At 42.8% G+C, this 23,983-nt stretch overlaps 1 protein-coding gene and 1 long non-coding RNA gene across 6 annotated transcripts in view; one reads left to right on the top strand and one right to left on the bottom strand.

Moving 5' to 3' along the window:
* The window catches only part of LOC128332612 (uncharacterized), a 29,900-nt gene extending 8,643 nt beyond the window's left edge, over positions 1–21,257 (top strand). Inside the window, exon 2 of the long non-coding RNA XR_008310699.1 lies at positions 19,818–21,257. This is a non-coding gene — a long non-coding RNA (uncharacterized LOC128332612). The remainder of the gene's footprint in view (positions 1–19,817) is intronic.
* Positions 1–21,452, bottom strand: part of GPR155 (G protein-coupled receptor 155) — a 55,615-nt gene extending 34,163 nt beyond the window's left edge. For 2 of the 5 annotated variants that reach the window (XM_053266941.1, XM_053266961.1), the window contains exons 1-2: positions 20,413–20,650; positions 13,074–13,574 (exon numbers count right to left, since the gene is read on the bottom strand). In XM_053266941.1, coding sequence (XP_053122916.1) covers positions 13,074–13,574; positions 20,413–20,650 — 739 coding nt within the window. Of the gene's footprint in view, positions 1–13,073; positions 13,575–20,412; positions 20,811–21,431 lie in introns of those variants that run through there. The other 3 variants (XM_053266982.1, XM_053266971.1, XM_053266950.1) reach the window with 3 other exon arrangements.
* Between the last annotated feature and the right edge of the window lie 2,531 nt (positions 21,453–23,983).

Raw genomic sequence — 23,983 nt, forward strand, 5'->3', positions numbered from 1 at the left:
TACCTAAAGGAAAGGGGAACATAACTATCCAGATGGTTTGTGTTTTATATAAAAACTTTTCTACATGGTACATGTTGCTCAGTGTGGCTGTTCCACAGCTTCATATGTTGCTCACTCAGGAGAAGAGGACCCAGACACTGAACTGTGAATGGTTTATTTCTTTATTGTATTTTTATACTGCCCTATATAAAATCCCTGCATGATGTACAATTATCCAAACAACTAAAACCTAAAAATCAGGCGCACACACACACACACGTTACCATAAAGCAAAACAATTTCCATTCCTCTCCTCTCACAGCCCTTTGGGTCCCAGCCATGATGCATGTCTGAAGCAGAAAACATACCTTGTTTTTAAATTATGTATGTGACGTGTTATACCAAACATATTAGAGGCATTCCTTCCTATTGTGTGAGAGAAAGGAGAATACGTCTTCTAAGACAGGGTAGGTAACCTTGGGAACTACAATTCCCATATATTGTGGCTAGGGATGATGGGAGTTGTAGTTCAGCAACAGCTGGAGAGCCAAGATTGTCTACCCCTGTTCTAAAAGGATGCTTGCCATCTGAGTTTTTATAAATATTTGTGTGGTATATATTACACACACACACACACAAAATTTTGCTGTATGATTAATTGGGAGCATTTCTTTAGTTGATCAAAAGGCTTCAAGTTAATTGATTAAGGATCACAGCCCTATTTAGCGGTATTTTAATGTAAACTGCCCTGAGTCTTTTGGAAGGGCAGTATAAAAGTTTTATTTATAATAATAATAATAATAATAATAATAATAATAATAATAATACAACTTATTTCAGCTTCAATTTCAGGATGTTTATTAGAGGCACACAAGCTACCTAATGGCACAGTGGGGAAATGACTTGACTAGCAAGCCAGAGGTTGCCGGTTCAAATCCCCCCTGGTATGTTTCCCAGACTATGGAAAACACCTATATCGGGCAGCAGCAATACAGGAAGGTGCTGAAAGGCATCATCTCATACTGAGAGGGAGATGGCAATGGTAAACCCCTCCTGTATTCTACCAAAGAAAACCACATGGCTCTGTGGTTGCCAGGAGTCGACACCGACTCGACGGCACAACTTTACCTTTTTATTAGAGGCACAACCACAGAGCAGTTTCCAGTGTACCATAATAGACAAGGTGGAACCAGAGGGAGCCCTTTACTCTGGAACACTCCTCTGCAGGATAGAGAGAGCTAATCACGCACAATACAGAGGCCTCAGTGATCCCCATCAGTCATATAAACACCCAGGAGACCAAAAGGGAGGCAGAAGTTGCCTTTGCTTGCACACTGCAGCGACAGCACATGCTGTAATAGAAATACCCTTTAAAAGGCCTAGGTAAAAGCCCCCTGGACTGCACACTGAAATTTTCATCTGACCAATTTGATGTTATACAGCTTTCTAAAACTTAAGCAGATCTAGCATACCTACTCCTAACATCTCTTCTGCTGGTTCAGGGCCATTCTAGTAGTACTACATGTGTGCAGCACTGACAGAATCATCAATGCACGCAATCTTGAGAATGTTTTCACTTTGCAGAGATTTCCGGCTTCGAGGTGCTTTAGGACCAACTGCAAACACCCAATTTGCAAAAGCTATGATATAAAGCAATGGATATAAGAACATACAAACTGTCCTGCTGGATCAGATCAAAAATCTAGTCCAGTGTTTTGTCTCCAGCCATGCTCAGTCAGTATTTTCTTCTATGCTAGCTTACCTTCCCCAGCCAAGGAATGTGACTCGCTCATAAAAACAGGTGAACTATTATATGTTCTAGCCCATGGCCAACATCAGAACTCCGCCACCACCTCCTATGGTGTTACTTTCACATCGCAGGATCACAGCAGTGGCAGTGATCTTTTTTGAGAGGACAGTACTCTGCTTGGCCCTTTCTTTTCCTACTGGAAAGCAGTCTGTGCCTATTTGTTGTGTTTAGCTACCCATGGAGACATAAGATGTGACCCAACACACTGAGCGGGACACATCATCAAGACAACTTCACCACAAGAAGCCAAGTGCAGATCTAGCAAACAAGACTATTGTTACGGTAAGGCTGGATTAGATGCCAGAATTCTGCTAACCAACAGTGGCGTTGACCTAGGGCAGACTAACTGGCAGCGGCACCTGGCAAGGCAGTTTGCCTGATGACAATCAAGAGGGGAGGGGAAATGCCTGCCTTTCTCTGTAGATGCCAGGAGGCAGGCCTGTGGCAGCCAGCACTGGTGATTGGACAGCTGCCTAGCCACAGGCTATCCAACTGTCCAATCCACAACCACCTTCTTGCATGGCAATGGCTGCAGCAGCATCGAAAGAGAAGGGCAGGGATTCTCCCGGTTATGATTCAGAATATTTATATACTGCTTTTCGACAAAGAGGCATCCAAAGTGGTTTACTTACATCACAAAAGGAATGGGAAGACTGTTCCCTGTCCAAAAGGGCTCACAATCTACGGAGAAGTACAAGAGAAACAACACAAGCCGAGATGCGATGTTGTGTGGAACAAGTGCTGCTGTTATTAAAAAGATTTAGAAAGAGAGCCACCACTTTCAGGATGCATTCGGACATCACACAGAACTGAGACTGACCTGTCTGAATTTGGACGTAAGCGCTGTCCTCCTCTCTGCAGTCTGCAAGAGGAGGGGGAACTGGCTGCCAGGCTTCCTCCTTTGATTGAAGGACAGCTGTGGCAGCCAATCAGGACAGAGAGAGGGAGGAGCTTCCTTTCCCCAACTCCGATCCCAGGAGGTTGCTGCCATTACTGAATTTGGATGTAGTGGAGGCAGCCACAATCCGAGAGGTCTGAGCAGCAAACCTCACATCGGAGTTAGGATCCAAACTGCGGTTTCCTGAATTCAGATGTTCAGGTTTGGAGGACCTCTGGCTGCTCTGCCTCAGGCTCCCTGTTATGTCTGAATCCAGCCATAAGGAGGCCTCTTTACCCAGTTAGCAGGGATTGCTAACCCTTTCTCCATGACGTCTACCAGTTTTTCTAGAGAAGTGCCTTACCCACCGCTTCCAACTAAGCCTGACCTCAAAGCCACATCTAAACCTACCACTGTGCTCCAAGGATGAGAATATTGGCTTCTGCCTGACTCACTTTACCCATCTGTAATTATAAGGGTGCCACCCAAAAGCTGAAGATGCTTGATATTTCACTGCTCTAACCAACTATTCACACCACTCATTATTCCACAGGCAGCGCCAAAATATTTGTGCTGGGATGTCTTCTGTAATGCTGGCCTAACTCTTTACCCTGAACAATTACATGATAAGGCAGCAAATTTCAGGACTGGGCCATGACTCTGAAAATGCTAACCTCCTTTAAGTCAAGATGCATGCCTCACAGAATGCCTATTAAAATGCTAGAGAAGCTGGTGCAAGGTTTCTGCAAAGCCAGGACAGATAAAACACAGGAGGCAATGCAAAACTCACCCCAAGTCTATGGAGATGAGATATGTCCTGACAGAGAGGCTGAGCCTGCTAGCAGGAGATAAGGTGCTTTGAAAAACCTGGCTCCAGCAAAAAAGAAAGAAAGAAAGCTAGAAATTCAAGCTATCACCAAACCCACACATCTGGGAGTGTTAAGGACATGACATTCCGGTTAAGATGGCTACCGGTGAGGACGTGCAGTGACTGAGCTCCTGCCTGGTGCCAAAATTCCAGCTCTATTTTCACAGCCCTAAACCATCTTTCAGTCAGCACTAAGGTGAGCGATTAACTGAAAGCAATTCAAACATCCAATTAAAATCCCTTTGCAATCCCTCTGGAAGCTGGAATGGGGAAGTCATGAAATGGGCTTAAAGATTAAAAATAAGAGAGGCGTTAATGGCAACAGAGAAAGCCCTGAGATGAGTTCTCCCTTCTCAACAGGCCTGCCCTTCCCCTTGAAAACATGGACCCTACAATCTTAGCCCAGTTAAAATGAAATGGCTTAAGATATTTGGACAACCAAGCTGCCTTTACATACTTACAGTCATCAGTAGATGCTCTAGGCACAAGGGTGGGGGCTGTGGAGAGCCGTATCTCCCTTACTGAAGGCCATGATATTAAGACGGACACCACTATCCAGACGTTGTACAAGCTAAAGTGGCAGATCTGGAATTCCATCCTTGCAGAAATAATTTACAAATTCTTGGGGTCGGAGAGTGTTTGAAACATTCCTGCCCCTCCATCTTTACTGCATCTCTCCTTCGAGACCTCCTGCAGTTACCTGAGGACTATGTTTTAGAGACCGAAAGCCTCCAACAACTTTTTTGTAGATAAAAATCTTTTGCGTTCGAGCTGTCTTGGACTCCATGATTAAGGCAGGGTCAATTACAAAAGGTGTCCAATAACTCCTCTGGTTCAATTAGAATGGATCAGTTTCAATTTGTAACTCCTGAGGATGTGGACAAGCTCCTAGGAGCGGTTCAGCCTACCACTTGTCCTTTGGATCCATGCCCAACATAGCTTATAACATCTAGCAGGGAGAGATGGCCTAATTAAACGCCTCTCTGAGGGAGAGCAGGATGCCTCCATGTTTTAAGGAGGAAATTGTGAGACCTCTACTTAAGCCTGCCCTAGAACCCTCGGTGGCATAAGTATAGGCCAGTCTCCAACCTCTTGAGGGGGCAAGGTAATCTAGAGGGTGGTGACTGATCAGCTTCAGGCAATTTGGGAAGACTCTGATTATCTAGATCCATTTCAAACTGGCTTTAGAGCAGGCTATGGGATGGAGACAGCCCTGGTTAGCCTGATGGATGACTTCTGCCAAGGAATAGACAGAGCAAGTGTGACTCTATTGGTTCTTTTGGATCACTGTACTTTTCGATACTATCGACTACGGTATCCTTCAGGATTGTTTGAGGGATTTGGGAATAGGTGGTACTGCTTTGCAGTAGTTCCCTTCCTATCTCTCTGGTCAATTCCAGGTGGTGTTGCTAAGAGATAGTTGCTCTCTGAAACGAGAGCTATTGTATGGTGTCCCCTCAGGGCTTTATCCTATCTCCGATGCTTTTTAACATCTACATGAAACTGCTAGTTTTAAAAGGGCATGAAGTTCCACCTTATTTTTATTTTATTTATTTAACACATTCGTATACCACCCAAAACGCAAGTCCCTTGACCATCAATTTTAGGTGTCCATAAGAACAACTACATGAAGTTCAGTATCTGAAGGTCTTTGGGTAAAACTCTTCAAGAGGTGTTGCCGCCACCAGAGACATGAGCTTTCCAGGGGAAAAATTGAATTGGAAAGATTTTTGGAGAATTTCCCATGCAAGTTTACCCCTTATTTGCATAGAGTTTGCTTTCCCCTCGCCCCACCCCAAAGAATTACTAAATTTTCCTGATGCCCTAGAGAGATTGTGATCTGTTTTGGCATGTATTTGATCTATTTATATAGTAATAAACGCATCTCCACCATTTAATTCCAACTCCCCGTATCTCAAACGTTTTTCAAGTAGCCAAGTACAAATTTTAGAAATGGAAAATGTCCCATGGAAAAATAAAGTATGAGAAGCTTTCTCACATCTCTGCGAGCCACCCAGTTGCCAAGCTAGAGTAAGACTACTTCACACAATGCAAGTGTTATGGAATTCACTGCCACAGGTTGTGACGATGGCCACTAGCCTAGATGGATTTAAAAGGGGATTAGACAGACTGAGGAAAACTATCCCTATCTATTCATCATGACAATCACTTTTCAGAGGCACTATACTTCCTAATACTAGTTGCTGAGAAGTAGGAAGAGGAAAGAACTATTGCCTTAATGCCCCTCTTGTGGTCTCCCTAGGGCCAACATGGCAGCCACTCTAGAAAACAGGATGCTAGACGAATGGAAATTTTGCCTGATCCAGCAAGGGGGTTCTTATGCTTTTATGTTCAACAGTTGCAACCCCACCACAGAAAAGGCCTGTTCCATATGTTGCAGCATGCAGCAAGGCCTCCTCAACCATCTCAAGTTGTGAGGGTTTATATGAGAGAAAGTACTCTATAAGATATGCTGAGCCTGGGCCCAAGCTATGAAGATCAAGACCAGCATGCCTAAATTGTGCCTGGAAGTTAACAGCTAGTCCCTGGTGGCCCCTGGTGGCGCAGTGGTAAAACTGCCGCTCTGTAACCAGAAGGTTGCAAGATCGATCCTGACCAGGGGCTCAAGGTTGACTCAGCCTTCCATCCTTCCGAGGTCGGTAAAATGAGTACCCAGAAATGTTGGGGGCAATATGCTAAATCATTGTAAACCGCTTAGAGAGCTTCCAGTTATAGAGCGGTATATAAATGTAAGTGCTATTGCTATTGCTAGTCATGGACTCTTTTCTAGCCATCAGAATAATCCACTGCCCTTATGTTTGCAGGCTTTGAAGAGGCAGAAAATACCAGACATTCCACTTTTGCTAAAATAAATTCATAAGGGGAAGACAGAGAAACTAAACATATATTCTGATCATAGAAATTGGTTTCACAACTTACAATTAACTGCCAACATACCATCTGCATATTCTCAAAGAGTATGTGCATAAACAACAGATAGGTAGTTTGGGAAAAGAGACCAGGAGCTACCTTACCAAAACAAAGAAGTTAAAGCTTACACACACACTCAATATAAGCAAAAGAATGTTCTCTCCCTAAACACACACAAAATAGCTATATTATATTTCCTACTTAGTCAGAACTTCACCTTATACCATATTGTCCAATATTTCATTTTGTTTAAACTGCTTTAGCTTGGCACAATCAGAATTACTCACTGTACTTGTGTTACCTGTGGTGCTTAAAAGGATATCTAATAAAAAGATTAACTATATCATGTTAAATACTTCTTAATGATGGGTCCAGAAACCATCTGGATTTGACAACTTAATATTTCCTTCTATATTGTGCTATTCAGAGACTCACAGCTTCTCTCCCCCAGTTAAGGGAGATATAAAGCAGATTAACTATTATTTGCTATTGCATATAGGCAGTATAAAATTGAATTACTTTTAAGAGCATACACTGGCCATTTGAAACAGTAGAAACTTAGTTTGGAAATAATGCATGTGAAAAACCCAGTACTTAAAGATCCTCTGATACTTAGGCACATCTTAAAAAGTGCCATCTGAGCTAAATCCAAGGCTGTGCATACACATGAAGTAGACACATATAGAAGTGCCACATAATTTGCTATTGGCCACCAAAATTCAGAACCCCAACGATCTCTCTTTTTACATCCTTGTAAGTCTTGCAGTGCTTTGCATAGTTCATTGCCACTTCCCATCACTATCAGAATAACGTAAATAGGGTAAATTATGCATTTTTTGGTGAATGTATACATTCTGTTATGTTGCCTCATCGTGGCAGGGGTGTGTGTTCCTGGGAGGGATGAGCGAAGTACGCCAGGAGGTATACTCCCAGTAGGGTCACCCAAAGCGCGAAGGTCATCCCAGCTGCCCAGCTAAAGCAAGCAGGCACTTATATTGTGCAGCAGCGATCTAGGAAGGTGCTAGAGGCAGACGATCACTTCAGTGACAACGACAAAGGCATCATTTCATACTACGTGGAAGGAGGCAATGGTAAACCACTCCTGTATTTTACTAAGATGGATAGACCAATTTTACCACATGGATAGACAAAACAGAATGATTGCCAATGTAGTGCCGGATGATGGGCCCCTCAGGTTGGGTGGTACTCAACATGCTACTGAGGAAGAGCTGAGGATCTCTCAGAGTATCGATGGTGTTTATGACGCGATTAGACTAAAGCCTTTTGGAAGTCTAGCAGCTGATGTTGCTGTGTGGGAAAAGAAAATCTGAAGCTGCAAAGTCGGAATTACAATGGAAATGTGGAACGTAAGAAGCATGAATATGGGAAATCTCGACACAGTGAAAGATGAAATGAATTGACTACAGATTGACATCTTGGGCATCAGTGAATTAAAATGGACTGGAATGGGTCACTTTCAGTCAGAAAATCATACCGTTTACTACTCAGGACACGAAAAACAAAGAAGGAATGGTGTTGCTGTTATAGTCAGAAAGGATATAGCAATGAGAGTACTTTGGTACAATGCGGTCAGTGACCGACTAATATCAATTAGATTTCGTGGACAACCCTTTAATATGATAGATCTTCAAGTCTATGCCCCAACGACTGATGCAGAAGAGGAGGATGTTGATGAGTTTTATGCTCAAGTTCAGTCTGAAATTGACCGAACATGCAAGCAAGATGTGCTGGTGGTGGTTGGAGACTGGAATGCCAAAGTTGGAAATGGTAAGGAGGAAAACACAGTCAGCCTATATGGCCTAGGAAACAGAAGTGAAGCAGGAGAACGACTTATTAGTTTCTGCCAAGCCAATGATCTCTTCATTGCTAACAAATTCTTCAAACAACCAAAGCAGCACTATACATATGGACATCACGAGATGGAGTACATAGAAATCAAACTGATTGCATTATTGGTGCAAGGAGGTGGAAGAGCTCAGTTATAACAGCAAAAATGTGGCCAGGGCCAATTGTGGAATAGATAACGAACTGCTCATGTGCAAGTTCCAAGTTAAAGCGGAAAAACAAAGATATCCAGCTTTCACAATATGATCTTGAGAATGTACCTACCATTTTCAAGGAGAACATCAGGAACTGCTTTGAAGTTCTGAACCTCATTGATAGGGAACCAGAGGAACTGAGGAATGAAATCAAAGAAGTTGTTAAGGATGCGTGTGAAAAGAGACTGCCAAAGACCAAGAAACAGAAGAAAGCAAAATGGATGTCAGAACAGAATTGCCAAGAAGGAGAGAGAAGCCAAAGTCAAGCAAGATAAAGACCCCAGGAAGGAACTGAATAGGGAATTTCAAAAGGCTGTTAGAAGAGACAAGGAGCAGTAGTACAATGACATCTGTAAAGACCTTGAGGATGGAAATAGAAATGGAGAAACAAGGAGTTTTCCAAAAGATCTCTGTACTCAGAGGGAGATTCCAACCTCGAATTGGTATGTTAAGGGATGCCAAAGAACAGATAGTAACTGACTCAGAAGATCAAACAGAGATGGAAGGAGTATATTGAAAATCTGTACAGCAGGGACATCAACATCCAAGATACTCTAGAAGATATTCCCTACTTTCAAGAACCTCTAGTACGGGAAGATGAAGTTAGATCAGCACTCCGGTCATTACCAAGTCGGAAAGCTACAGGAATTGATGGAATAGCTAGAGAAATATGGCACGCAACAGAAGAAGAATCAGTCAAGGCTCTAACTAAACTATGCCAGCAAATTTGGAGAACACCACAGTGGCCAACAGATTGGAGAAGGTCAGTCTACATACCCATACCAAAGAAAGGAGGCCTAACAGATTGCACAAACCATCGCACAATATCCTTAATTTCATATGCTTGCAAAATAATGCTCAAGATCATCCAACGCAGATTAGAGCCCTACATGGAAAGGGAAATGCCAGATGCTCAAGCTGGTTTCAGAAAAGGCCAAGGAACAAAAGACATCATTGCTGATGCATGCTGAATAATTGAGAGAGCCAAAGAATACCAGAAAGAAGTCAATATGTGTATTGACTACAGAAAAGCCTTTGATTGCGTTGGCCATGTCAAGTTGTGGAATATCCTTCGGAAAATGGGCTTCCCAGGACATCTCATTGTTCTCACGAGAAACCTATACACAGGGCAGGAAGCCACAGTCCAGACAGAACATGGTGAAACAGACTGGTTCCAGATTGACAAGACTGTATACTTTCTCCTTATTTATTCAGTTTATATGCTGAAAATATACTGAGAGAAGCTGGATTGGAAGAAGCTGGATTTAAAGTTGGAGGAAGAAACATCAATAACCTACACTATGCTGATGACACCACTCTGATAGTGAGAATGTGGATAATCTGCAAGCTCTAGTAATGAAAGTCAAGGAGCACAGTGAAAAAATGGGACTACAAATAAATGTCAAGAAAACTAAACTAATGACAACGAGTACAGCAACCAGCCTCAGAATTGACAATGAAGACATTGATGTGGTAGATAGCTTCTGCCTTTTAGGATCGACCATCAACAGTAAAGGATCCAGCAGTCAAGAAATACACCGCAGACTAGCACTTGGTAGAGTTGCAATGAAGGCCTTGGAAAGTACATTTGGATGCCATGATGTGTCTACACCTACAAAGATTAGAATTGTTTGGACAATGGTTTTCCCCATGACACTCTATGGATGCAAAAGCTGGACTTTGAAGAACCAAGATAGAAAAGCATTGATGCTTTTGAACTTTGGTGCTGGAGAAGACTTTTGAGGATACTATGGACAGCCAGGAAAACAAACAAATGGATCATAGAACAAATCAATCCAAAATTTTCATTTGAGGCACAAATGACCAGGCTCAAACTATCATACTTTGGACACATTATACGAAGATCTAGCTCTCTTGAGAAGTCCATAATGCTGGGGAAAGTTGAAGGAAAGAGAAGAGGATGACCAGCAGCAAGGTGGATGGACTCGATTATGCCAGCAATGAATGCACCACTGAGAGACCTCAAAGGCCAAGTTGAAGACAGACTATCCTGGAGAGAATCTATCTATGTTGTCGTTAAGAGTCGACACCAACTTGACGGGATTTAAATCAATCAAATACAAACTGCAAATCTTACTCTTTTTTTGCTTAGATTTGTTTGCATGGAGAACACAGAATCCTGTCTAGATAATAATAATAATAATAATTATTATTATTACATTTATATCCTGCTCTTCCTCCAAGGAGCCCAGAGCAGTGTACTACATACTTTAATTTCTCCTCACAACAATCCTGTGAAGTAGGTTAGGCTGAGAGAGAAGTGACTGGCCCAGAGTCACCCAGATAGTATCATGGCTGAATGGGGATTTGAACTCTGGTCTCCCCGGTCCTAGTCCAGCACTCTAACCACTACACCACGCTGGCTCTCGTAATAATGGCTCTTTGCCTCTACAAAAAGCCATTGCCTCCATAATGGCTCTTTGCCTCTACAAAAATCATCAATAGCACTACTTTTTCTTGTGCCAGTTCTGAAATTTTGATTAGTTACTTTCAGTCTTCATGGTAAACATAATTGCTTTAAAAAAACAACAAGAAGTTCAACTTAACTTCAAGCTTCTTTGATCAGGACTCCCCACATTTTGGGTCAATAAAAGTCCTTGGCAGTACCCAACCCCACTCCAGGAAGCGGTTAGTCAGGATTTGTACAAGTATTGGACCTGTTCCTGATTCAACATGACCAAACCCTCAATTCATACTGGTTACAATTTCACACACAGGTTGCTTAAATCTCTTTGAAGTCAACAGGGATTAAGCAACTTGATTGATTTGAATACACAAAAAGCAGCCACTGCATAAACTGGACCCAAGACATCAAGTGTGTACCTTAACAGATTTTCTTGGCACAGGGCCTCTTTTTATTGGGCCAATACAGTACTGTATTGCCTAATAAATGAACTCTACTAGAGCTCAGCTCTAATGAACATGGCATCAGCCAGTAAGGATTTAAAAGGCATTCTGACTCCTGTAATAGCCCAATAGAATATGAGATGATGACAGGTTGGATCCAAAAGATGCCCTTCTGCATGTGGAAACTAACTTCTGCTCATGGAAGAGCTGTTCTTCACTTTGCAGTAGAGCACCACATAAGTAAAACTAAATCCAAAGATTTATTGTAAGGTGTGCAATTTATTTCCAAGATTGTCCAATAACATGCTTTCAAGTGGAAGCACGGGAACAGTAACTTTCCCTTACATAACTGCATGAATTCTTTTCTTTTTAAAGTGTTTGCAGAATAACACTAATTGCTATGTGCCTTCTGCTTACACTTCTTTAGATCAAATGCGACTCTCTAAAGTAATATACAAAGTTATGCAACCCCTCCCCCCTTATGATTAAAGCTGTTGATTTATTATGTCGAGATAAATAAAGCACATCTACCTTTTCAATGAGAAGAATGAGCTTGCTTGCTCCTGCTTAGTCTTTCAAACCATGTTTGAGACTGCTGATCTAATCTCTGGCTCCACATATATTTTTGATCAGTATTTGCTCTTTACAGTGGGAACTGCTGCAAACTGATGCACACAAGTAGGATGTTGCAAAGGGAATCCTAATTTTCATAGCTTTCCCATTTAATGTTGTGTGTGTCAGTTTGCACACCAATTCAGAAGTCAGGAAGATACATCCTCGGGAACATCAAGTGTCCTGAAGAGCTGCTCTGATCTCTGAGGCATGGGAAAGCAAAGAGGGAGACAGGGATTTTCAACCACCCAGCTCCTCTGTGGCTCACAAAGCTGAGGGCAGGCTCAGCAACAGTGCTGTTTTAGCTGACAGACAGGAAGAAAGTGCCCTCTCTCAGCCAGGAGATGAGCTCTCACAAGTATCTGCCAAGAAGGAACTCATCTCCAAGGTGCCTCTGAGTACCAGTTGCAGGGGAGTAACAGCAAGAGAGACGGCATGCCTTCAACTCCTGCCTGTGGTTTCCAGTGGAATCTGGTGAACCACTGTGTGAAACAGGACGCTGGACTAGATGGGCCTTGGGCCTGATCCAGCAGGACTGTTCTTATGTTCAGGTAAGGCCCCTGCCTCCTGAGAGTTCCCTCCTGACCCCCTTTAAAGTTGCAGGGGATCCAGATCCACAGCACCTCCCAAGCAGAGGGGGCTATCAGCCTGTCCTCTGCTGCAGTACAGCACCACCCGTGCTCTCTGTCTACCCGATGCAGCAACTCAACACCCAATCTGCCTTGACCGCATTTGCTATCTCTGGCCCCTCTGACTCTCACCTGTCTAGTCTGCAATCAGAGCCACCAGCACAGCCCGTCTTGGAGGCAGGCCAAGGCCTGACACTTTGAAACACCAGTTAACAGATGATTCTACCTCCATGGAAGTACTTCAAGTTACCTAGAAGACTGACGCAGAACATATCCTCAAATTCAAAAGCATAAGTATTGACAGTAATACACATACCAATATACTTCAAAGCGTGTACTATGCAAAGTGTGCACGATGCATCCCTAAGTCACATAAACCTTGCAAGATAAACAGGCCAAAATGACAAGACAAACAGGACTATGTCACGTTGCTTCTTACCTATAGGATATCCCAGTGCAAAGTCATTGCTCTGAGTAGCAAAAATAGGAAACAGTCCCGCTTTGCTAAACCGCCTCTCAGGCGTGGCTACCAACAATGTCAAAACACAGACTAAGAAGAAGACTGATGCTTTGGCAACCAGGATGCTGTAGAGGAAGGACCAATTCACATTGGAAAAATTCAGTATCACCATGTTTTTGAACAATAAAGCTGGGAGTGCAAAGCGGGAGACAAAGTTTCCTAATCCTTTGGCTTGAGTTGATGTGATGATGTTCACTCTTCCAGCTATATATCCACAAAGGATTATGCCAAAGCATTGTAACAAGGCTGGGAAAAGTTTACTTATTGACATAGAAGGAGAACTACTAGTTAAGTTCAGCTGGTACCCAAATTTCCCCGAAACAAGACCAGACATGTTGGCTGAAGAAGAGGGATTCTTTATGCTAATCTGCGTGAAGATATCGGCGTTGACTTCTTCAAATGTACCGTCTGAATTCTTATCTGTAAAACAAGGCAAAAAGGCAGAGCTATTAGAGCAGGAAGGGCAAGATTTTAAAACAATGAAATAAAGTCACACATTTCTACACAAGCACTTTCACTTGTCACCAGATACTGAAAATGTGTAAAGTAGCTCCTTCTAAACATTTATTTAGCACCAACAGTGTCATATATGCTGTGTACGATTGCAGACGTGATGTGGTCCCTGCTCAGGAGGATTACTCAAGCAGACAAGAATGGAGTCAGAGCTGGGTGTATCTGCACTTTAAAAAGATCAAATTTCTACACCACAAAAAATAGAACTATACTATAGGTATAAGTAAAGCAAGCAATTCTGCATATATTTTCCCCACCTTTTGGTCTCTGGAAACTGTTCTCAGCCCCTCCTCTGCCTTCCAAGATTTTACCAGATATTGGTTTTCACATTTTCAAGCTCACCATCATAGCCTTAAGGGCTAGAACCTTGTAATTTCTTTTATTAACAGGCATGAAAACAGAGAGGCTGAGCTATAATGCAAAACAATTATTTGTGCGAATCATAGTAGAAAACTCAAACCTGGTTTGAACTTCAGGATATACAACAGGCAAAATGATACACACAGAATTACATGCAGCGCAGCATACAAGTGGAGAGGCCTTCAGACTGAAGCCGGTATGGCGGTTCAGAAAAACAACCTAGGCTGGGGAAAAAGGCTCTTCAGCAGGGTTTTCGAGGAGGAGAAGTGGCCTTATGAACAGGAGAAGGAAAGGCTGTCCCAAACCTAGGGTGCAACATGGGAGAAAGCACCAACACTCCTGGCAGTAGCAGTGGATATCCTATAATAATTTGTCATATAATCACTGCCGGGTGTAGTAAAAGCATTTACTCAGATAATAAAACAACCTTCTACGTGTTCAGCCTTGCCCACTTCCTATGGGCAAGTATTCATTAGTCATTCAATAGCAGCAGTAAAGCCAAAGCACCAACAAGGCCCTCTGTCACAGTACTATATGAAGCTTGCAATTCCCATTACACACTTGCTAAGCTTATTGTCATTGGTTAGTAGGTTTTGCTTCTCTTAGTCCAAGTGCTGTACTGTACCATCACAGTATATTTTAGTACCCTAAAGGACACTGTGGTATAAGATGATACTGCAAACAAAGCCCAAAGTCACAATGATTTTCAAGTGTCCCATTCCGTGTTCCCTCTAAGGCATGCACATATGTGCGCACTCACATGTTTTTTTAATATCCGCTCAGTTAATTTTAGATCCTGCTCAGGTAGAATTGGGAAGGCCCCATTCTGAATGCACATGTGCACACACTGCCTTGATACTGCCGCCCAAAAGGAAACTCATTCCACACACAGGTGAAAAAAATTAGAGAGAACACTGGTCCCATTGCTCACAAGATTAAAGACAATTCTTAAGATGATATTACGTACACCTGAACAGAAGTTCTATAAAAAATAGAAGAGTCAGCTTCATTTCACAGACCACAGTACAAACAAGTGCTATGAAGAACAGCCAGTTCATTACCAAGTTTCACAACTCAAGTGCCAAGAGTTCTTTATCCATCTTTAAGCAGTATTTAAGGACAAGCAATGACCTAGCTTGTAACTACTCTAGAACTTCAGTGATTGCAAACCACTTCTGCTTTCCCGCCTTCTTGGGCAAATGGAAAAACATTTAGTAGCTTTTAATTTAAAAAAAAAAAAAAGGTTGGGTTGTGTGTTTTTTAAACTCCCTTCCTCCGAGTATGAGAAGTTGGGAGTTTGTAACTGACACTGTAACAGGATTAGTTGATTGTGATCATTCCTTTTGCTGAATCACAACACTGAGTTGCATTTGAGAGCACAACTCAGCCACCTTTTTGTATAGAACAATGAAGAGAATGTATAGAACTGAAGCTGATGTTTTACATAGAAACATCTGCTATCTTGGAACACCTGTTTTAATATTTGCACATTAAAGGGGGGGGGCTGGTGAAAATACACACTTGTTTTTTTTTACAACATGGGAGTGGCCCTCAGCTAGACAGGGGAAGTGAAAGAAAAATTTCCCTGCAAGGCAGTGTACCAAACAGTGAGAGAATGAGCAGACTGAGCACAAGAATATATTTATCCCCTTTCAGATCTCCCTCTTAACTAATCTGTTAAAGTTTTTCAACTTTTATAAGTGACTCCAGTCCCTCCCCTCCTCCAAGCATGAGTGCTATCTCTCCACTCACTTGTCCAATTTAAAGTAGTAATAAGTCCAGACAATGGAATTGGAAATGTAAGGCTTTTATGAAGTCTCTCAATTGTGTGCTCATCTCTGGTGACCTACACATTCATATACATAGTTCAACATTTTAAAAAGGTCTCTGGGGTCCTTCTCCACTGAAACACCACCTACTCATGAAACATCAAGTTAAGCATCTTTGTGCCACTCATATATTGCAAGGGAAATCTTTGCCTCTCAGGCCATTTGAACTATGTGCATGGTTGTTAGTAATGCCCTGTATGACTTATTCATTACAAACATTATTTTTAATTCCACAAACATCCCACTACTACTGGGTTAATGAGCTGTGCTTCTCATTCCACACAGGCACAAAACCATCATCAAACTACCACCACACAAATACAATGTGATTCTCTTAAATGCAAAGATGTCTATTCAAGGCTTCACAAATCCCAGGCACCAGGGAGCCATGACATCTAGAAATTTAACTGTGCCACTCAGATTAGGTTATTCAAAAGCAGAGCTATGTAATAAAATATTTATTTATCCCAGGCAGCCTTGTTTCTAGATATGCAACTCATAAAGGGGATAAGCAGAAGTCCATTTACCCTCCCCCTCCATAATGTCTGTCACTACATAATTTTGTTAAGTGTCCAATATTGTCTGGCCCCCAAATTTTTTGATTTGGCTCCTAGAACCAAAGAAAGTTTGTCAAGGCCGGGTCTATTGTTACTTAATCCAAATTAAGTAACATTTAGGTAACTGCTCAAATACTAACCCAAAATCCCTTAAAGCAATAGTAAGTTGAAGACAGTACACCAGGTGTCAAGAGGAAAGAACATCTGTAACAAAGAACAGTTTCCCCTTTAAGAGACATTTGCTACCCAAGAAATAGTACTGACTGAATGCAACTATTTTAAACCAAGCAGAAGTAACATCTCAACGAGAGGAAGTTTGTGGCACCATTTTCGGCTTTTAAGTTATACCAGAAATGTCCCTCAACAATTACAATCACTGCTCTGGTATACCAAGAAAAATCTTAACCACCCAGGACTAATCTTCAGTGATAACAGATGTACTTTAAAAAAAAAAATTATTCATTTGATTGATTGATTGATTGGTATACCGCCCTTCCAAAATGGCTCAGGGCGGTTTTAACAGTCACAGAAGATGCTTCCTGCTAAAACGCATGATTTTGCAGCTCATACAGTACTCATGTGAATGATGGTCTCAGGAAGATTTTAATAAGAAGAAAAAGTGTTTGAAACCTTTAAAAAAATCCATCTTTTTACAAACATCTGTATAAACATCCTTTGGTGCTTTGCTAATTCTGCCTACAAAGTAAAGATCAGACTTGCCTACTTTAATTCAGTAATCAAAACACAGTTTGGAAAAGGGTGGGCCAAGGCCACCAAAATGGATTGCCGCTGGCAAGACCTAATAATGCAATTTCTTTTCCCCTTGGACTGGCAACTTCAGGACCAAGTTGCCAGATGCTGATCCTCCTCCTAAAGGTTTCCTCTTGCAAACCCTTTCATATATGGTTAAGAGCCAACTTATGTAATAATTATTTTGCTATCAAAGAATATAGGCTGAACTGGACCGGACTGATATGACAACCATGCTAAAGTTATTACAGAATAGTTATGGTGAACAGTCTCCAATAAACCAGCTAAATACATGGCAATATGTCATTGATACCAAGCTCACAATGACCCTGTAGATATGATCAAGCACCTCTAACATTACCAACAGGCTTACTGGCCAATATGATAAAAATTACTCAAAGTATTCCCGCTGAAATTAAAAGGACAAGTCAGCAATGCCTAATTTTCCTCCTTATGGGAAACAGTGAAATCATATACACAACAAACCTAGATTTCTGAACAGAAGTATAATACCCCAATCCTATAAACATCAATTTGCAAAGCTGACACCCAGTTAAAGAAATCATAGATAATCACACACAGTTTAGTTGACTAAATCTGTAGGTCTGCATGGGAGAAAAATGGTTTTAAAGAAAGAAACATACTTTCTAGATGATGCATGGGTCACAGAGCATCATGAGATGCCTCTTAAGATGGTACTTGCCATCTGCAACATTTGCAAGTATTTAGATAGTGGGACTCAGTCATGGGAGTGGGATTGGCACAGAGAGGCTGCATGGCAGCCTGTGGGGGAGAGTATGGCGCATGCTGGAATGGAAGGCAAGGCACACATTGATACCTATTGTATCATATCATCATCCCATTTTTAGATGAAAATTAATCTAATTTTTTTCCCCCAGAATAAATATAATCTACTAGTAGTAGAAGCGGCCCGTCATAGAACAGGCAAAGAAATTTTGCATAGATTATACTGCTAGGAAAGTTTAAGAAATGAAATCCAGGAGGCCTTCTTATGTTTCAGTGCCAACGTTCGTGGAAACCACGATATTGGAGCGCTTGACCTAGCCCTCCAAATCGGGTTAGGTTCCTTAGGGAAACCATCCACTCTCGCAGTGACAGAGGATGGAGCTGCCTGTGCAGGGAGTGTGGCTATTTAAAATGAGAAGTGCACAGATGTGTAAAGTTTAAACAGCCACGCTCCCTATGCTTCTCAGCTGACACACAGGAAGGTTTAAAGAAGTGGCACAAGAGGTGGGAATAGATGGAGCTGTCTGTGGCCTGCAAAAGATTATGTATTCTGAAGAATTTGTTTGTGCAAAATGAAGTCATTATGCAATAAAGTCTGGATGATCTAAAGGTAAAGTGTGCCGTCTAGTCGGTGTTGACTCCTGGTGATCACAAAGCCCTGTGGTTGTCTTTGGTAGAATGCAGGAGGGGTTTACCGTCTCCTCCTCCCGCGCAGTATGAGATGATGCCTTTCAGCATCTTCCTATATCGTTGCTACCCGAAATAAACGTTTCCCATAGTCTGGGAAGCATACCAGCAGGGATTTGAATCAGCAGCCTCTGGCTTGCTAATCAAGTCATTTCTCTGCTGCTCCATTAGGTGGCTATCCCCAATGATCTATCAATACCAAATTTTGCATGAACAATCTTGCCACTGAAATTAGCTCAATGCACTTACTTTTTACTCCAGAATATGCTTGAGGAAAGGTTTAAATTATTAAAAAAGAAATTCTGTATATAATAGTTTTATTTGCTATTGTTCTTAATAGATCTTTAACACTCAATCAGATCAATAATTCAAAAGTGACCTCATGCCCCGCAAAAGCAGGTCTTTCTCAGATTCAAGTTTACTCTTATTCACATTTACCATATACAATAATTATTCAATAAAATTAGTAAAGTTTGAAGTTGAAATCCTACACATTTCAAACTGTTCTTTTACTTTCCTTTTGCAAGCACAATAAAAAAAATTCTATGACATGTTTAACATTGAATTTTCCTGTCAGTGTAATGTACACAAATGACTTTTGCCCAGTCAATAATGGGACTTGCCTACTAGCTACTTCATAATGTATAACGCGTACCTTCCTTCTATGAAACCTACATCTATCTCTGAGTAGTGGTGGAGGTTGTATCAGACAAAAACACACTTTTGCTAGATTAAATAGAATCTTCCTGACTAGTTATTTAAATCATTAAAACTGAATCTTCCAGAGAAGTGATTTAAATTGATTTGATTTAAATCAACTCAACTCTGATGTTGAATGGAAAAATCTAAAGTGTGCAATAACAATATTCAGGAGCAGCATTTTTAACATCTGCTGAGCTGACTGATTAATAAGGATATTATTTTAGTCAGAAAGCATTAACTGATTAAACTGATTAACCAGCTCAACATGGCAACCCTGTTTATGTCCAATGGATTTGAATGGTATTTTCAAACGTCATTATTTTAAGACTACAGTCTGAGAACACAGCCATCAATAGGATTTATGCTTGCAATTGCTTTGTTTTCGGGGGAAATTAGAGGTACTGTAACTGCCTCTATCTGTATTACTGATTTGACTTTTGGAAGAAAAAAAAATATTGTTCCTTGTTTCCCCTTATTCTCAGTTCTCTCACTGACATCCATACACTATCATTTTTCAGGACGCTGTCTAAAAACTAGGAGGTTTTCAGTAGTGTCTGGAATACTTCATTAGATTGTTAGGATGCGACTAATTTATCACTGTGTTCTGAGCGTAAACTGATTTGAGGAACCACGTCACTGGAGAACGCATCCAGTTCGCAGCGCATTGGGGCGAGAAGTCCAAGCAACACAGACTGGGCTGGGACTCCGACGTTTATACAGACCACCCGAAAAGAGAGGGGTCGCCGTTGCCCATGCCAATTCGCCAGCGGCAAACTGCATCAGAAGCCGTTACATCACCCTGAAAGGCCCACTACAGCCAATGGGGTTTACAAGGGAGAGGAATTCATTGGCGGAGAGTTTGTATGGATTGCCACCTCAAGCGACGTTGCGGCTTGCAACTAAGGAAAGTAACCAACTGGCAGAGCCCCCACCAAGCACCGACAGCGTGTCCACGAAAGTCATCCGAGGCTACGGAACACAAGGAAACGCGCATGCACCTTCTCAATTACTCAACAACAGAACCGCCACCCCTTGTGTGCCCACATATAACCAAACAGCAGCACCCATCCCCGTTAGGGGTGAGAGAAGCCCACACAGATGGCATCACCTGACCTGACTCACAGCCCCAGTCCCAACTCAGGCGCGTCTGCATGGCACGACGGTGCTTCCGAGGCAGGCGAGTGGGAGCTTCGTCTTCGCGCGCTGCTCTGCCTTCCCCCTGGCATGACGCGGTCCCAGGACTTGGCAGGCACCGGAGCTCCTGCCAGCCCACCCCGCGCGCCCTCAGCCCTTCATTACCCTGCAAGGGCTGCAGCTGCTGCCTGCTTTCCAAGGGCGAGCCAGGCGGCATGGAGAGGAGAGCTGCCTCACCGTTGCAGCTGATCTGGAGGGCGGCAAGAAGAAAGACCGGCGGGCTGTCTCCTACATTGACCTGCCTTCATCCTAGGGGGGGTTGCAGCAACGGGAGGAAAGGAAAGGCAGGCATCTCCGGCCCTCAGTGACACGGTCGCCTGGCTGGGAGTATATCGCGTGGGACTGAACCTGCTGCTGCGTGTGAGCTCAATGCAGAGGCGGGGCTGCCTCTGCCCGCCCCACACGTCCAAGGCAGAGGGGGCTCTCAAGATGGCGGCGGCGGCGCGATAGGAAGAAGCAGCTCCCAAACGCGATTGCGGTTTACGGTCCCGTCTACCTAGGGGTTCCCGATCCCGCCACACAGCAAAGACTTGCCCTTCGCCTTCCAGTTCTGCAGCTCTTCTTCAAGCAACGCCTTGATCTGTGCGGCACCAACACACAATCCTGTGCGGGTTTACTCAGCGAGTAACTTCTTAATCGCATAGGGCTTACTCCCACATGAGTGTGCACAGGATCGCCACCTTGCAATGTAATTCTAAACACTTATTATCGATTAAGCCCCGTTAAGCACAGTACATCTGAATAAACACATCTCTTCAACAGGACATAGTCTGCTGTTCAGTCTGTTCCCCACTGCAATGCACGCATTGATAGATACAGATTATATAGGATATCTTCCACCTTTCGCCAGATGGCTTCAAGGCAGCTTAATTGTAAGGTAAAGTACAATTAAAAAACAAGCAGTTTTTAAATAAATATAGCTCAGGTATTCCATTTACTTTTCTTTTATTGTTGTCTCCCATACTCAGCCTTTTCTGCTTGCTCTGTCTTTCGAACGTTTTAGTTTGTTTTCATATATAGGGTAGGTATATGAAAGGTAATTAACCCCTGCTAATTGAGCAAAGAGGCACCTTTTAAAGTGGTGATTCTCTAAGATTTAGCTGGGGGAGAGCAACTGGTCCTCCTATCCAGCCCCAACACAGCATCCCTCCCGTGGCTGTTGCTGGTGTCTGCCTTATGTTTCTTTTTAGTTTGTGTGCCCTTTGGGGACACGGAGCCATCTTATTTATGAATTTTTTATTTTTCTGTGTAAAAACTGCTTTGAGAATTTTGTTGAAGAGTGGTATATAAATGTCCATAGTAGTTGTAGTAGGTGAAGGTAGGGACGGAGCAGGCCAGGACTGGATGTGTGGGACATACTGAAACACAGGACTATAACATCCAATAGGAAACCCAGCACAAGGAGGAAAGAATTAACTTCCTCCTCTCCACATGCTGCACTCCTGAACTGGCTTCAGACCTGTAGTGGGATGTGGTGCCCCTCCCTAAATTGTTCTCAGCCCCACTAAAGCTTTGACAAGCAATTTTAAAATTGCCATACTGTAAAGTAATGGAGAGCAGCTAAGGTGGAAAAATCTGCCACCTCTTTTTTGGAACCCTCCCCGCAAAAAACAACCCTTTAGGTTGGCTAATGGGATAACTACCTGATGAGATTCCACCCCCACCACCAGCACACTTTCTGGATCCCTCAAGATGGGACTTGAGATTCTAGCAAAGCAGTGCAGGCTAGAGTGATGTCCTGTGTGCTGTATCTGACCTCATCACACGCACCAGCCAGGTTGCAGTGGAGGAGAGAAGACAAATCCCACCCCCCCGTGTAAAATGGCTAGTAAAGCATTCTCACTCTAAATACAAACTTGCTGCGGGGAGTGGGCAGAGATGGAACCACACACGAGGGAGGATCATTGCTTCCCTACGACAGTGTAGCCTTGAGTGAAACGCCCTTTAGATGATGGGGAAAGACAAATAAGGAAAGAGGGGAGAGACCTTTTCCAGATGACCAGCATCATCCAAAGTGGTACAACTCGAAGAGCCAGGTCTCTCCTGTCCCATGTTTGCTTCTCCCTGTCCCTGCCCTCTGAAGCCCATCATCACAGCAAGTGCAGAGTGGGCAAAGGGTAATTCCAGCTCCTAGGCCCAGCTCTGCTCCTCTCTCACCCTGGGCTGCGGGTACTCTCCCGAGCGGATTATCCAAAATACAGATGAGAAGAAACATTGACAAAAATGCTAAGACAATTGGCTCAAAGTCTTCTCAGCAAGAGGAGTACTAGATGGTGAGAGGGGAGTTCAGCTGGGAGTTGGGAATTTGAGTGACAGGAAGAGGAGCTGAATGGTCCTTGAGCATAATGGCGAAGCAGACAAGTTCTTTCCAAAATAAAGGCCATTAAATAGCCAGTGGAGAAGACAAGCTGGTAATGAGTGGGAGTATACAAGAGCAGGGATCTAATCTACAACAGCATCTAACTGCATGCCGTGGTATACAAGAGGCAATAACCAGCAGGCTATTTGGGCCACAGGACAGCAGAGAACCGAGTGTATGTATGAACTTAGCTACAGAATCAGATGACTGGTCTGTCTAACGGAATATTGCATATGCTGACTGGAAGCTGCTCTCCAGGGTTTCCGGCAGGGGCCTTTCTCCAGCCTACCTGGAGATGCGGGGTGGGGTGGGGGTGGGGGATGAACCTGGGACCTTCTTCATGCAATGCAAATGAGCCCCAACCCCTACAAGCTCAATATTTGTGGCTTAGGCTGCATGTGAAGCACATCATTTGATTTATATTAATCCATTCTTCCAAACTGTCCCTAGGCAGATTAAGGTGGCATCCTCAGGTGGCAAATTTTAAACTCCAGTGAAGGATAAAGATTTGTTGCTATTTAATTTATTATATTTTTATCATGGATGAGAGGCTCTATTTGGATGTGTGCCTCCCTTATCAAACTGTCTAGGCCTTGCCTGTGGATTTCAAAATACAGGCTGGCACATTGATGATTCTGTTGGGCAGGTTTTAATAAAACAGCACCATCTAGTGCTGAAATGAATAACTCCAACTTTACTTTCCCAATGAAGTTATGCAGAGAATGGTGACAAATTACTGTTATATTCTGCTGTATTAATAGAACCTCATATTCATTTTTGATCTTAAAATGCTGTTGATGGTTATCCTCACCAGCCAACATTCTGACTGCTGAAGCATCCATGCTTCAAGTAACTGCAGGGACATAGTGGGAGCCCCCAAGGCTGCGTTGCCTTCTAAATTATAAGCAGAATGCATTTCCACTTCCACAGAGCGCTTATGGCATGGGAGAGTCCCACCGCCACCTCCCGATTAGTGCTTTTGCACAGTTGTGCTCATAATTCAGAACGTAATGGAACCTCTCACTGCATCCCCACAGCTGCTTGAAGTGAATGCTTCAGTTGTCAGAATGTTAGCCACTGTTGTTTGTTTTTTAATTCACACCTGCTCATAATTTTCAGAATCCAGCATGC

Source organism: Hemicordylus capensis, chromosome 1, assembly GCF_027244095.1.
Source record: "Hemicordylus capensis ecotype Gifberg chromosome 1, rHemCap1.1.pri, whole genome shotgun sequence".
Lineage (NCBI taxonomy): Eukaryota > Metazoa > Chordata > Lepidosauria > Squamata > Cordylidae > Hemicordylus > Hemicordylus capensis.